Genomic DNA, 12,902 nt, shown 5'->3' on the forward strand with positions numbered 1-12,902 from the left:
TTTTCAATCATGGAGAGAAGCAATTTGAGGTGTAGGTAAGGAGGCTAATTAATCTCCAAGCTAGAATACTGAAAAAAATGGGCTTGGAAAAAAAAAAAAACAATGAAACATTTGAAACAAGGATATTTAATAAATCCATCAGGTCAGGATCATAGAGTACTACTACCATGCGAGGAAGGGGACATAGTATCTATATGTTTTATCAGGAACAAAAAGTGACTTGAACAGTTTCAATTGCTCAGCAGAGCACACAGCTCTGTAACTAAATTTGAAAGAATAATCAGGAGGGGAAAGATGAATGGAAATAATATAGCAAGAGTTTAACCCACAGTTAAACAATTACCAGCTAATTGCTTGTCTTTGATAAGAAAGCCAGTTACAGAAAGCTTAGAAAAGCATTGGAGAGCATAGCACAGAGCACTGCTTAGCACCTAGAGAAGACAGAGGGAAGGTGAAGGGACAGGTAAGTGTAAGACTTGTACTCAATGTGGGAAACTGGATATAATGGGGAAGAGAAACAGAAGACATACAGAAATGGAGATTCTACCTGGAGAGGTAGAAAATCAACGAAGCTAATAGTTAAGTAATATAGGCTTCTGCTATAAAATGGGAGCTTATGAGTAGGAGAGATCTGGTGATTTTAATACACTGAAAGACCAAGTGACTAATAGGCATGGAAAAGCTGACTCCGATTCAAGGATGTTCGTGTTTGTGATTGAAAGTAGGAAAAGACATCCTGCTAACCTGGCTGTGGAGGAGAAGATCTCCTTTGGGGAGCTCAGTCTCCAGGGTCTGCAATCTTGTTCTGCAGGGTCGGGTTGAGATAGATTGTGCTGTCTTTTCAAAGCAGTAAGGGCTCAAAAAGTAAAGCAAATGTTAGTAATAGATTTCATGTATGTTTTCAAAGTTTATTCAACGTAAGATCACTTCAACTGTACTTGATTCCGTTGTCTTGGCGTGCTTGATTTTTTCCTTTCTTACTCTTTTTTGATACAATTTTAAAAATATTTCCTTAGTTATAAAAAGACAGGAAAGGAAGATGCCCCTCTCCCCCTGCCCAAAGAACAACTATGAACCTCTACCAAAAGACATCAGTGGGTGGAAATGTCAGCTTCGTCATGCGGACAGCCACATTTGAGCAGTTGCTGTCACCACCACCACCGCTGTCACCCAACAGCTTCACGGGACATGCACAGCAGCTCATGGGCTCCACATCCACCTCCAGCCCCACTGTCTCCCCTTCCTCTCTCCCAGCCAGTATGGGCAGAGCCATGCCCACCCTGTGTCCAGGCAAATGCAATGTCCCTGGTGCCATGGGAGCGTTACACCTCCTGGCACCCACAGTGCCCAGCTCGTGGGACCAGCACAAGCAGCACCGAGACCCCAGGGATCGCAGGGTCTGTGAGCCCAGGCATGTGGCAGTGCTGGCAGGGAGAAGCAAGCTGAGGCAGCTGCCAGTAGTGCAGGGGGCTGCCAGTTCCTGCACTAACAGCCTGGCTTCAGTTTCTTGGAAATGCATCATTTGTAGAATAAAATCCTGCCTTCGGCTGCCAGTCTCTCAATGAGGCTGAATTCGACATCAGCATCGTGAACCCTTGTCCTGCGAAAGGCTCCGGACCCGCGGTTTTTCTCCCAGTAGTGGTGCCAGTTCCCTTCACTGTCTGCTCCGAATCCAAACACGGACACCTGTGCACACACCAGCAAGACCCACCACTGCACGGGCGCTCAGTCAGCCTGAGAGTGTGCAGACAAGCGGTGCAGTGATGGTACAGCAGCAGTGCCCAGTCCCGCTGGCCACACTCACCTGCTGGCAGGTGTGCAAGGCGAAGAGCAGGGCTGTGAAGCCGGTGGAGGGGTAGCGCCCGTGGCGCTGTGTCCAGTTGTCATGGATGTACTTGAGGAAAGCTGGGCTCAGGATCAGCACCTGAGTGGGTAGCAGAGGAGCCATCAGCTGCTCACCGTGCTGCAAAGGGGACAGCCAGCCCCTGCCACCAGCGCAGCCATCGGCCCTCCTGCTCACCGGCTCTGCCTGCATCCCACCGAAAAACAAGCTCTGTCTCTGCCCAGAGGAGCTCTGCCTGCCCAGGAGGAGCTGAAGCCCGCTGAGCCCTTACCTTGTTTCTGTCAGCTTTGATGAACTGTTTCACTTTCACGTATGTGCTGCAAAAGCCAGAGGACAGCAGTGAGCATGGGGCACTCCTGCTGCCAGGGCCTCTCCTTCGGAGGCAGCCGGTTTGCAGATAGGTGGCTGTGTCCACCAGGACCCAGCCCCATGCACCCCCAGTCCCTTGGGCTGGCCCAGCAGCATCCCCTGGCCTGGCTCTGGGGAGGGACACATCAAGCCCATGGCCCCACAGTGGGGACAACCACCATCCCACCCATGGGGGTTATGGGGCTGCAGGATGCCCAAGCCCTGCAGGGACGGGTCAGTGCCCACTTCCCCAAACTGTGGTGCAGAGGGATGCCAGGACCCTTGCCCACGGGCCCTTCGTCCCACCAGGCCTGTGATGCCAGGGCCCCAGTGAGGCCCCAGGGTCCCCAGAACCACCCCGCGCCATCTCCAGGGCCTCCAGCACAAGAGATGCCATCCCCCGAAGCCAACGCACTGCGTGATCTCTCCAGTGGAAAAGGCGCTGGCCACCCACTGCAGGTCCAGTGGCTTGAAGGGGACAAGGACGAGGTGGACGCCGGGCCCAAGGTTCACTGCGCTCTCTGGGTACATGAAGTGATGGGTTGTTCTCATGCCAACATCCAGCTCAAAGCCAGTGATCTTTGCTCTGTTCATCCTAGGAGACAGCAGGAAGGCATGTCCTGAAATGAAGGTGCACACCGTGCCGGTCCCAGGCTGCTGGTCCCACCGGGCAGGGACACCAGGTTACCCTGGCCAGCAGCAAAGAGGGGACATGGGCAACACAGGGCTGGTGTGTGCCTCAGGGTAGGGGACTCCAGAGAGCAGGGCCAGCAGGCCCCCAGCCATCGCAGGGCTTATGTAGGCAGATTTCACAGGGTGGCCGGGGACTGGAGCATGCCAGGGTCCCAGGGAGACAGGTAGAGGCCAAGCCCCTTTGGGACACTCACCTCAGCACCCAGTCGTGGGCGTCGATCCGCAGCCCGTGGCTGGACCCCTTCAGCCGCCCTGAGTTCCCCACCACCGCACAAGTCCTGCAGCGAGATGGGTCCCACGTGCTGCCGGTCGGGGCTGGGAGGACAGTGAAGAGCTGCCAAATTATGGCCTGGAGCTGGATGCCACTCGGGGGACCCTGTAGGGTCTGGGGGAGCAAGAGCAGAGACAGGCAGCATCAGCCTCCCCCCGCCCCGCCATTACCGCTAAAGGGGGATGGAGCCCCACTCATCCCAGCAGAGCCCTGAGAAAGGCACAGTAAAAGCCAATGGGATATTAGGAAAAGGGTGCAGGACAGCCCAGAGAGGTGTGGGGGGGTGGTGAGCTGCAGCCCCTGCACTCCCTTCATCCTCCATCACATCTGTCCAATTTGACCTTGGCCCTGCCCCACTGCAGACAGATTCAGGGAGCCCAGGAAGAGCCCCAAGCTCCCGCCCATGCCCCCACTCACCAGCCACCACTGAATCACGTCAGATGAGAGCTTGTGGGCTGCACCCATCAACAGAGGCCCCATGGCCATGTTGTAGCGGGCATTGAACCATGTGGAGCTGTTGGCACTGGCGGTACAGCGGGCAGCGGGGGCGTCAAGGAGGGAGGGAGCCCAAGGGAAGGGGCCAAGGCCATCCTTTGGGGCTCGGAAACATTGCCACAGGACCAGCAGCAGGCACAGGGCCAGCACCACCTGCGTGCGCCTCTGGCACAGCATCCCTCATGCCACCTGCAGCGAGATGTCACAGGGACCAGTGGCAGTGGCACCACAGGACCCCTTCCCACCCACCCTCCCTGCCCAGCCTCCTGGGACACCCCTTGGCTGCTCACCAACCCTGCAGGGATCTGAAATAGCCTGGTATGCGTTTCCTTTTCAAACCGTTCAATGGCTTTATTGCTGTGCTCTGCTTCTGGCACTGCTGCAGTTACTTTAGGTCCGGGAAGGGCCGGCTGGCAGCACGTGCTGTACGAGGAGCTGCCCTCTGCCTGCAACGCTTTTAGGGTCTGCAAATTGACCCGCGAACAAGTGGAAAAGCGTCGTCACCCCAGCTCCCCTCTGGAGCGGCAGCCACCCATCCGCGAAGCAGCTCCGCTGCCGGCAGTGAGCCCTCCCGCCTCCTCCCCACGCACGCCGGCGCCGTGGAGCAGGCACTGGGCGGAAGAGCCGCTCGGCCTCTCGGCCGCCGCTGAGCGCACGCAGGCGCCGTGCAGCCGGCGAGGCGCTCCCGCCCCAGCGGCCCTGGGGTTTTGCAGCTTCAAGGGCACTGAATTACCGCCAGGAGGAAGGAGCAGGAAGTCCTAACTGCCGTCTGTGTGCATGAACATTTCTTAAATACCCATATTTAAGTGACATTTCTGTTCTCCATCTAAAAGCGCTCACATAAAACTAAAGTCAGAGGGAAAAGGGTTTTCTCATCCTCTGGGAGTTCACGAGGGGCTCAGCCTCTCAGGACCTGGCTCCCGTGGGCCAAGGCAAGAGTGAGGGATGAGCAGGGATGTGGGGACAGCCTCTATCCCAGGGTCAGAAGCAACTGCAGCAGGTTGGGGAGGAGGAGGGTCCCCTCTGTACTGGGAAAGCTGAAGGAGAGAAAACCCCTCCTGTCCTCACAGGAGAACCCTGTGCTTCCCCCAGTCCCCTGGATGCTGATGTGGGGCCACAGGTCAGCACCGGCTTCTTTTCTCCACATTAACCATTTTCTGTGGCTCCTGCAGCACGGACATACCCTGCTTGCCGTGGTATCCAACCAGCTGCACTCAAATCTGCCCCGCAGGACATGCATCTGACAGCAAAACTGCTGCTCCTGGGGGTCCAAGCAATGAACAGAGATGAGAGATTTGGGGAGGGGGGGGGTTGGATGATCCCAGCTGGCTGCAGCAGGTCATGCTCCCCTTTCAAAAAGCAACTGAACCACCACTTCTTCTTGAAGGGAAGCACAAACAAGCCACCACCAGCGTGCTGGAAACGCAGATGTGGGTGCTCCCGAGCAGGAAGCGGCCACAAAATGCCGGCTCTTTGCCCCGCAGGCATGGGGGGTCCCCAAAGGCCCTTGATGCTCTCCCTGCCGGTGGTCACAGATCCCTTTGACTTAGTCTTTTGCCCTCCTGCAGCAGCCATGAACATTTGCCATGATGGAGGCAAAGAGCATCCATCTGACGTGCCAGTTGGGCCAGGAGCCAGTGGTCCCCCAGTGCTCGTGGAGCCTCGAGGGTTATTAAGTCACAGCCCATGGAGGGAGAGGAGCTGGCTGGTGGCTGCATGGCAGGTGCCAGCATTTCCATTAAGCCCAGAGCCAGGGGACTCAGGCAGCGCAGTGAATATTTCATTAAGCTTTTGGCAGTCACCCATCGCCGGGGAGGGCAGGGCTCTGGACAGGAAGGGTTGAGTGGCCCTGTCTCCCTGCCTGTGCCCATGTGCAGCCCCTGCTCTGTGGACAGGACCTCTCCACCTGCACCCACACTCCCACAGCAGGTGAAACACCCCCCCGACCCTGCGCCCAGAGGTGCCCCACACCTTGGGGTTCCCCAGCCCAGCGCCATCAGCCACAAGCCACCACACCACAGCCATGCAGCCGCTTGCATCGGGCTGCACCCAGTCGCCACAGACCTGGCCCCGTCCCCGCTCAGCCCCAAGGGACACCACCAGGAGCTCCCCAGCCCCGCAGCCAGGAAAGAGGCCCTCATGGTGTTGCAACCCCCTGCTCCCCAGCCAGCTGTCCCTGCGGACCCCCACCTCCTCAGAGGAAGCGCCGCTGAGCAGGGCCAAGCGAAGGTGACGCTCCTGGGCTTGGTGGCCTCACCAGTGCTCGTTGCAAACTGCAACAACCACCACAGGAAGAGGAAGTGTTGCACCATGACGTGGGGGAGAACAGAGCCTCACAGCAAGTGGCACAGTGAGGTCAGGGCTGCCGTCCCTCCTCCAGCAGTGCCCATCACCCTGGCATCCTGGCATGGCCCTCCCATGCAGCCCAGCACTGTGGTGGCCACCAGTCCCACTGGAGCTGGATGCCCTGGCCACGTTCCCAGGGCCAAATCAGGAAAATCATCATTAAAATGTTCCTCTGAGGGTGGAAGAATCTGCCTGGAGTGGAACTGCCCTCCTGTCCCTACGGGTCCTGTTGGGACAGCTCAACATTTGCCAACACTGACACCAGCAACACAGAGGTCTCAACAGCCTCATGCATCCAGCACCTCACCAGCTCGTTTCTTTTGCTCACCTGGATGGGATTTTGGCTCAGAGAGGACAGAAGGCGGCTGTGAAATGTGCCTCAGCAACTGGAAAAACACATCCAGAAGAGAAAAGCCATGCAAGATGAATTGTGAGTAATTTTATCCAAGGGGAGGTCAGCTCTCTTTGCTCTGATGCCTGAGAGGAGGTTTGGTGCCTGAGGGAGAGTGGCAAAGAAGAAGGATCTGGGAACTCAAACTAGAACAACCCTGTGAAATACAGAGCACCGAAGAGCCAGTATTTATTGTCAGTGGGCTCAAAGGGCCTCTTCGTCATTGCTGGTGGGTCAGGCACCAAAGAAGCAATGCCCTGAGCTGCCACAGAGCACATTTTATAGAGCACAAACAGTGAAACCTGGGTGGGAAGAATCAGGGACAGCACTGGTGCTGGCTCCACAGCACTTATTTGCATTTCCAAGCTCCCAGCATGCTCAGCCCTCAGCAGAAGCCCCTTTCCCAGTGATTTGCATGCCAGCATAGCTCCACTTGCAGCTCCGGGGCCCTGCAGGGCACAGCGCTGCTCTGCTCTACCATCGTTTCCATTAGCAGTAGCAGAGCAGGGAGCACCACAGGATACGCAGCATGGTCAGGGAAAGGCAGGAGCCAGGCATGGCGCTGCAGAGCACATGAGCACTATTTCCTGCCTGGGGTTGTAGGTGGGTGCATGAGCACAGCAGTGGAGCAGGTAGATTGCTGTGTTCTCTCCCTTTGCCTGGCCAAGGGATCCTATGGAACAGCCTGGCACTGCGAGCAGCCCATGAGAGGAGTGGGCTGCAGGGGGATAGGGGAGCTGGGGCAGCAGAGGTGAGGGAGGCAGCACCTGGGGCTCGTTCCCTAGGGCCCTCAGTGCAGATCGTAGCTTGGGGAATTGCATTTTAAACAGCTGATCAGATCTTCCTTCTTGAATTGAAGCAGCTTCTATTCATTAAGCACATGAACAAATGAAGCAGGGAAGACAACTTGCCTGTGAGGCTGTCCTTCAATCCGCCTTTTCTGTAGGGAGAAAGGAAGGAAAAGGAGCAGTGAGCATGGCCCAGGGATGTTCAAGGGGATGAGGAACTGGCCCCATAACAGCTGTCTTTTGTTGCCAAGGAAAAGATGGAAGATGGAGAGAGAGATGCAGAGCAGGAGATGACAATGGGTGCGACAGTCATGGGACAGAGGCAAGAGAGGGATGGAGAGGGTATCATGCGCATCCCAGCTCCAGGCAGTACATACAGGTTCACTCACCCACCAGTTGCTGTCCTCCTTTTCAGATACTACAATGATCTCGCCTGTGCGGAAAGTCTGCTCATCTTCCCGGTCAGCATCGCAGTCATAGAGAGCACGGACCCTGTGGAGCAGCAGTCTGTTCTGCAAGCAGGAGAAAACATCATCAGGCCTCCTCTGCTTCATCAGACACAAACTAAAATAGTTCTAGTCTTGATCCCAAAGCTCCTGGCAAAGATGTGAGGAGCAAGTATGAGAGACTGGGAGGTTTCCTGTGCAGAAGGAGGGCAGAGGTGGCAGGTCACCTGCTGGGAGTTTGGGTGGGACAGGGATCCACAAGACACCTCCTTCTGCTGGAGCATCCTTCCAGAGGCACCGGCTCCTCTGCCCCAGGACTGCAGCATGTGCAGTTGCACTGTTTGGGGTCTGGTTCTCTCAGGGCAGCTCTGTGTGAGGAGTCAGCGGTGCTGCTCAGCACAACCCCAAGACCAAGCAACCAAAGCAGCGTCCCCCTAATGAAAGGACTCTGCCTCTGCACAGTGTTCTCAGGGAGAAAGGTGTCCCCTGGAGCACAGAGAGGCAGGGCCAGTGTGGACACTGCATCCTTGTCCATGTCCAAAACTGCACCCTGACCTGCCAACAACCTGAAATCATAAACAAGGCTTCCCTCAAAAGGCAGCGGAGCCTTATGGGGATTTTGGTAGCGTTCCCGGCACCTAGCAGGGAGATGTCAATGCCACGAATTCACAGCAGAAGTGCTGGGAGGAGAAGTTGCTGGGGCCTACTCCAGCTCAGTTCAAAACCAAAAGTGATAAATACGGGCAGATGTGGGAGCTGAGCTGATCCTGGCCGCTGACCACCTACCAAACTGCTCCTCTGAGGAAGAAGAGATGGGACATCCCAGGCATGATCAGGACATGGATATCGCTCCTGGAGGGATCGGTGTGGGCCAGGCTGTTCCACTTTGCTGGGGCCAGGCGTGCAGAGGACGTCCATGGCTTTCAGGGCACCTATGACACAATCAGGCTGGTCACCTCCTCCCACCTTTCATCACAGGTGAACAACAGCAACCACCACCATCAGGCAACACGGTGCAGCATGGTCCTCCTCCACAGTACAGCATGGGTAACACGCATCCCATCAGTCTGGGAGCTGGAAAGGGGAGGGACTGGGCATGGGGTAGAGAGGGGCAGCAGGGGAAGCAGACGTGGCCAGGCAGCAGAAGGATATAGAGCGGAGGCTGGGGTGAGAAGTGAGGTGGGAGACGGGCTGTGCAGCTCCAAGGTGCCCCAAGAGCTGCCAGCACTGGGGGAAGGATGCAGCTGCCATGGGTCATGCGCTTGGCACCCTCTGTGCCCCCACTCTCCCCATGCTGCTGAGCTCTGCTGGGATGAGGCTGTTTCCTAGAGGCACCAGCTGGCCAGACCTCCATCCTGGAGCACCCAGGGCTGCTCCTGGCAGCGCTCACCCCTTTCTCAAAGGGTTGTGTTGTGCAAGCCACTGCCTCAGTCCCCAGCCTGCCATTCTGCCTGGGTGCAGAGAGGGGGGCATCTTTCTGCCACAGGGCACTTGCGGAAACAAATCCACTGCCTGAAAGATGGGGACGGGGTCATTCCCTTCTCCGAATTCAGCGTCTCCAACAGCCCAGCAAACCCCAGAATAACCCTGCCCTGGAGGCACCGATGTCTAACAGCCAGGGTGCGGGGAGCCCACCTCGTGCTCGGCTGTGGGCACACCGTCCAGTGCTGCAGCTCCTACAGCTCTCCCAGCCCCACGTCCAAGCAAGAGTCCCCGCAGGCCTGATCCACAAATGAGGCTTGGCCAGACAAAGCCACAGCCAGCCTGACCTAGTGCGGGTGCTGGAATGCAGACCTCCAGTATGTCCTTCCCACCAGCATGGTCTGGCTCCTTGCCCCTCCTGAGCCTGTCCTTTTGTTACCTGAAGCCAGGCTGGTCTGCTCAGGGCTGAGCAGTACCCAAGGCACTGGCTCTGAAGATGTGTGCTTGTGCTTGATGCTCAGAGGCAGGGGCGGGCTCGTCCTGCATCTTGTGTCCTCAGCAAAGATGGAGGAGCTGGTAAGGAAGGGTGGATATGCCCCCTGAGGAGCTGAACACACAGCAGGAACAGATCAGAGGTCAGCAGCAAGCTGGCGTTGAGCAGGGCTCCTGGGGCGAAGCTCCAGTGGAGAATGGACACAAATGTGTGGCCAGGGATTTTCTTTTCTCTGCTTGCAGGTCTGACTTGAGAAACACATCAGGTTGGAAGCAGAGCTGGGACCGGCAGAGGGGAAGTCAGGCAGGACTTGGTGTCTCCCAGAAAGTAGGGCGGCTCTTGGAGGTGGGACATGCCATGGGAAGGCTGGGCAAGGACGGTGGGAACCAGTTTTGCTAAGGAGAAGAACTGCGATGCTGCTCCTGTTTCTGCCAGCATCTTTGTCTTCCCAGCCCTGTCTCTAAAGATATGCTCCTCTGCCTCTCCCAACAGCAGCAGCATTTGGGAGGGGATGGTGCATCCTAACAGCACTAGTGTAGGGGCTTCAAGGGCAAGCATCCACTGCTCTTCAAAGCAGGTATCAGTGCTAGGACAGACCAGCCAGCACAAGCCAGCCTTGGTCCCTCAAAGAGCAGAGGACAGAAGGGTGCCTTAGGGCACCAGACAACCCCTCACACCTCATCGGAAGCCCAGCTCCCTCCCAGACCACCCTCTGCCGATGAAGCCAGGCTGCAGCAGCAGCTCACCCTGCTAGCCACTGCAGGACCCTGCCACAGGATCTCACCTGGCTTTGCCCTCTGGGGCAGAAATGGAGGCGCGTAGGAGGGAGCCGGCGGCACGTCCAGGCTGCAGAGGTGGGTGGCTGGCGGGGGCCATCTGCCCCAGGGCACTGCCTCTGCTGCCTCCAGCCTGGGGGCAGTGGCAGGGGGGTGGTAGGAGCTCTGGGGATGGGCAGACCCCCTCTTCACAGGACCCAGCTGGGAAAGGGATATTTGTAGGTTAGACGGAACGGGTATGGCTGGGCAGGTACAGGAGCGCCTGCTCCAGCGCAGTGGGAGCGGGGGCAGGGGCAGCACACATGGCCCCAAGTCAGAGCCTGTCAGGACCTCACCTTCTCATCCAGGTCTTCGTCACTCTCATACATGTCATCTTGGCCCAGCCACCACTCATACTCCACATGGACATTGGGGTTGAACTGATTGCTCTGGGCCTGCAGCAGCTGGGACACAGAGAGCTCCCTGAGAACCCGCCAGCCCTGTCCTGCCCCACAGCAGCTGCTGGCCCCATCTCTGACCACCCGCCTGTCAGGGCAACATCTGCAAGCAGTGAGCGGTGCTTCCCAGCAGCAAGGGGGGTTTGCGAAGGTCTCCAAACACATAAATCAGGACATGGCAGAAGCAAGACTTGGACTCGCTGAGGAGATGCGCTCACCCCACGCAGCCTCAGTACAGCTCCAGGTCCCCCTGCCCAGGCACAACGCTTCCCCTGCCTGGCCTGTCCTTTCTGCCCTGAGGGACCCCACGCCAGCAGGGTCAGCACGCGCTCGCTGGACCCCTTCGCATCCTCCTCTGCATCCCACACTGGCACTGGAGATGCTGAGGGGTGCGGGTGGCCCAGCAGGACACATCCACATGGGTGCAGGTCCCCCGCCGCTCTCTGCCACTGGGACGTGTCCCAAAACCAGATGGGTGATGAGACATGGTATCTTACCAGCTCTTCACACAGGGGATATCTCATCCTCCTAGCAACATCCAGGGCCGTCTCTCCTGTTTCGTTAGCTGTGGGGGGGAAACGGTGGCTTTGAACACCGCGAGCCTGCCCTGTGTTCAGCAAATTGAAGAGCAGTGCTGCGTTTGGGGCATCTAGGGGCAAATAAGCTTAAAAGAAGGAACAGCCTAAACCCAGACCAAAACAAAGGCTCAGGCCATTAAGGGATGGTGGTAAGAAATGAAGAGGGCAGCAGCTGAGACATCCAGATGAGGAGAGAAAGGAGCACAAGTAAGTCTTGATGACTCACAGAGATGGGACAGGATAGAGGGACAGAAGAGCTCGGTCACTGCCAGAGCCTAAAGGCTACAAAACCTGAGGACGACTCCATAGTTGGCACATCTTGTCCTCTGTGTCACCGCAGGGAGCTTTGGGCAGAGCCGGTATGCATGTCCTGATGCCTGGTGGACATGCAGACTGCCCGGACACCAGGTCCCAGTGCTTGCAAGCAGGGGTGTGAGTGAAAGTGCGAACAAGTGACAACCGTTTTGCTTCAGTTTCACTTTAAACTAAAACCCCTTCCACTCCTGGGAGGTCTGAGGGTGGGATCTGTGATGGTGTTGCTGCAACTCTGCAATGTTGTTATTTCTGCAAAACCTCTCCTTGCAGAGCTGCAGCTCAGGCCTGGCTGGGGAGGGGGTGGGCTGGGGGGACTCTGGGGAAGGGGGAGGGTGAGCGAAGGGAACAACAAGAGGTCTGTATCCTGAGGGACCACAGAGCATCCCCAGACCAGTGGCAGGGTCTGCACTGTGAACTCAAGATGCTTGAGGTACCAGTGGTAGTCAGTAAAGACGGATCAGACATGGCTGCACCCGGCATGGCCGAGGCAGTGAGAAATTTGGCTGCCAAATCACTGTGCGACTGGGGGACCTGCGCCCAGCTCCTGCCACCCCGCCACAGTCTCTCTGCCTTGCAAGGGGCTGTCACCACAGTGCCTGGAGCAGGAGCATCTCAGGAGGCAAGGCTCAACGCACCTACCAGCTCGTCTGATACCTGATGGTGGAAACATTTGTGCCCTTCCATTTCACCCAGGATCCTAGTTTTAAAGCTCACTTCTGTGTTGTGAAGAGGAGATTCACAGGCAGTATCAATGGTTGGACCTATGATCTGAGCTCCAGAGCACCAGCACACACCATATCTGAACCAGCGCTTTGACAGCCCTCCCACCTGCTCTCCAGCACTGCAGCGTAAGCTTTGAAAATGAGTTTAGTGCCTGTTTTGGCTCCTGCTGTGCATGTGCTTTGTGTAGAAGAGCAGCCGAGGCAGTGTTTGCGTTGCTGGGCTCTGCCAGCTTGGTGAGCCCACCCCAGCGCCATCCCACCACGGAGCTGCCAGTCACAGGCAGGCCTGTGGCTGCTCACCGAGGAGGGAGACAAGTGAAGTGGGGCAGAGGCACGAGCTCCTGGGGGTCAGGAGCACCCCAGAGCAAGCTGGTTCCTCCCTGGGGAGCAGAGGGGAGCATCCCCTGGTCCGAGCTGGAGAGCAAAGCCACTGCTTCTATCGCAGGCTGCCGAGAGCAGGAACCTGTGAGATGTGGTCACCCCACTCGTGGAGGGCCACTTGTATCCCAAACCAGCTTGTGAACACCGCTGAGCCTGG

At 57.3% G+C, this 12,902-nt stretch overlaps 2 protein-coding genes across 2 annotated transcripts in view; both read right to left on the minus strand.

The window, feature by feature from the left end:
- Positions 1–470: 470 nt before the first annotated feature.
- LOC142089558 (CMP-N-acetylneuraminate-beta-galactosamide-alpha-2,3-sialyltransferase 2-like) lies at positions 471–5,927 on the minus strand. The gene is made up of 8 exons (XM_075166155.1): positions 5,841–5,927; positions 3,941–4,911; positions 3,573–3,839; positions 3,079–3,269; positions 2,607–2,786; positions 2,115–2,160; positions 1,805–1,924; positions 471–1,686 (listed from the first exon to the last, which is right to left on the minus strand). The coding sequence occupies exons 3-8, from the start codon at positions 3,825–3,827 to the stop codon at positions 1,519–1,521; spliced, it is 960 nt and encodes a 319-aa protein (XP_075022256.1). The 5' UTR covers positions 3,828–3,839; positions 3,941–4,911; positions 5,841–5,927; the 3' UTR covers positions 471–1,518.
- Positions 5,928–7,252: 1,325 nt separating this feature from the next.
- The window catches only part of LOC142089555 (arf-GAP with SH3 domain, ANK repeat and PH domain-containing protein 1-like), a 29,208-nt gene continuing 23,558 nt past the window's right edge, over positions 7,253–12,902 (minus strand). Inside the window, exons 20-26 of the mRNA XM_075166150.1 lie at positions 11,247–11,314; positions 10,648–10,755; positions 10,321–10,513; positions 9,483–9,650; positions 8,408–8,553; positions 7,565–7,687; positions 7,253–7,327 (exon numbers count right to left, since the gene is read on the minus strand). Coding sequence (XP_075022251.1) covers positions 7,253–7,327; positions 7,565–7,687; positions 8,408–8,553; positions 9,483–9,650; positions 10,321–10,513; positions 10,648–10,755; positions 11,247–11,314 — 881 coding nt within the window. The remainder of the gene's footprint in view (positions 7,328–7,564; positions 7,688–8,407; positions 8,554–9,482; positions 9,651–10,320; positions 10,514–10,647; positions 10,756–11,246; positions 11,315–12,902) is intronic.

This window comes from Calonectris borealis, chromosome 17 (genome assembly GCF_964195595.1).
Source record: "Calonectris borealis chromosome 17, bCalBor7.hap1.2, whole genome shotgun sequence".
Taxonomy (NCBI): Eukaryota; Metazoa; Chordata; class Aves; order Procellariiformes; family Procellariidae; genus Calonectris; species Calonectris borealis.

What these genes read in the sequence shown, in the direction of transcription:
- LOC142089558 (XM_075166155.1), bottom strand. Translation starts at nt 3,827, where the DNA reads ATGCTGTGCCAGAGGCGCACGCAGGTGGTGCTGGCCCTGTGCCTGCTG. An exon ending in ACGTGATTCAGTGGTGGCTG is followed by an intron (nt 3,270 to 3,572) that starts GTGAGTGGGGGC and finishes TTGCTCCCCCAG; the next exon opens with ACCCTACAGGGTCCCCCGAG. An exon ending in TCCACTGGAGAGATCACGCA is followed by an intron (nt 2,161 to 2,606) that starts GTGCGTTGGCTT and finishes TGGCTTTTGCAG; the next exon opens with CACATACGTGAAAGTGAAAC.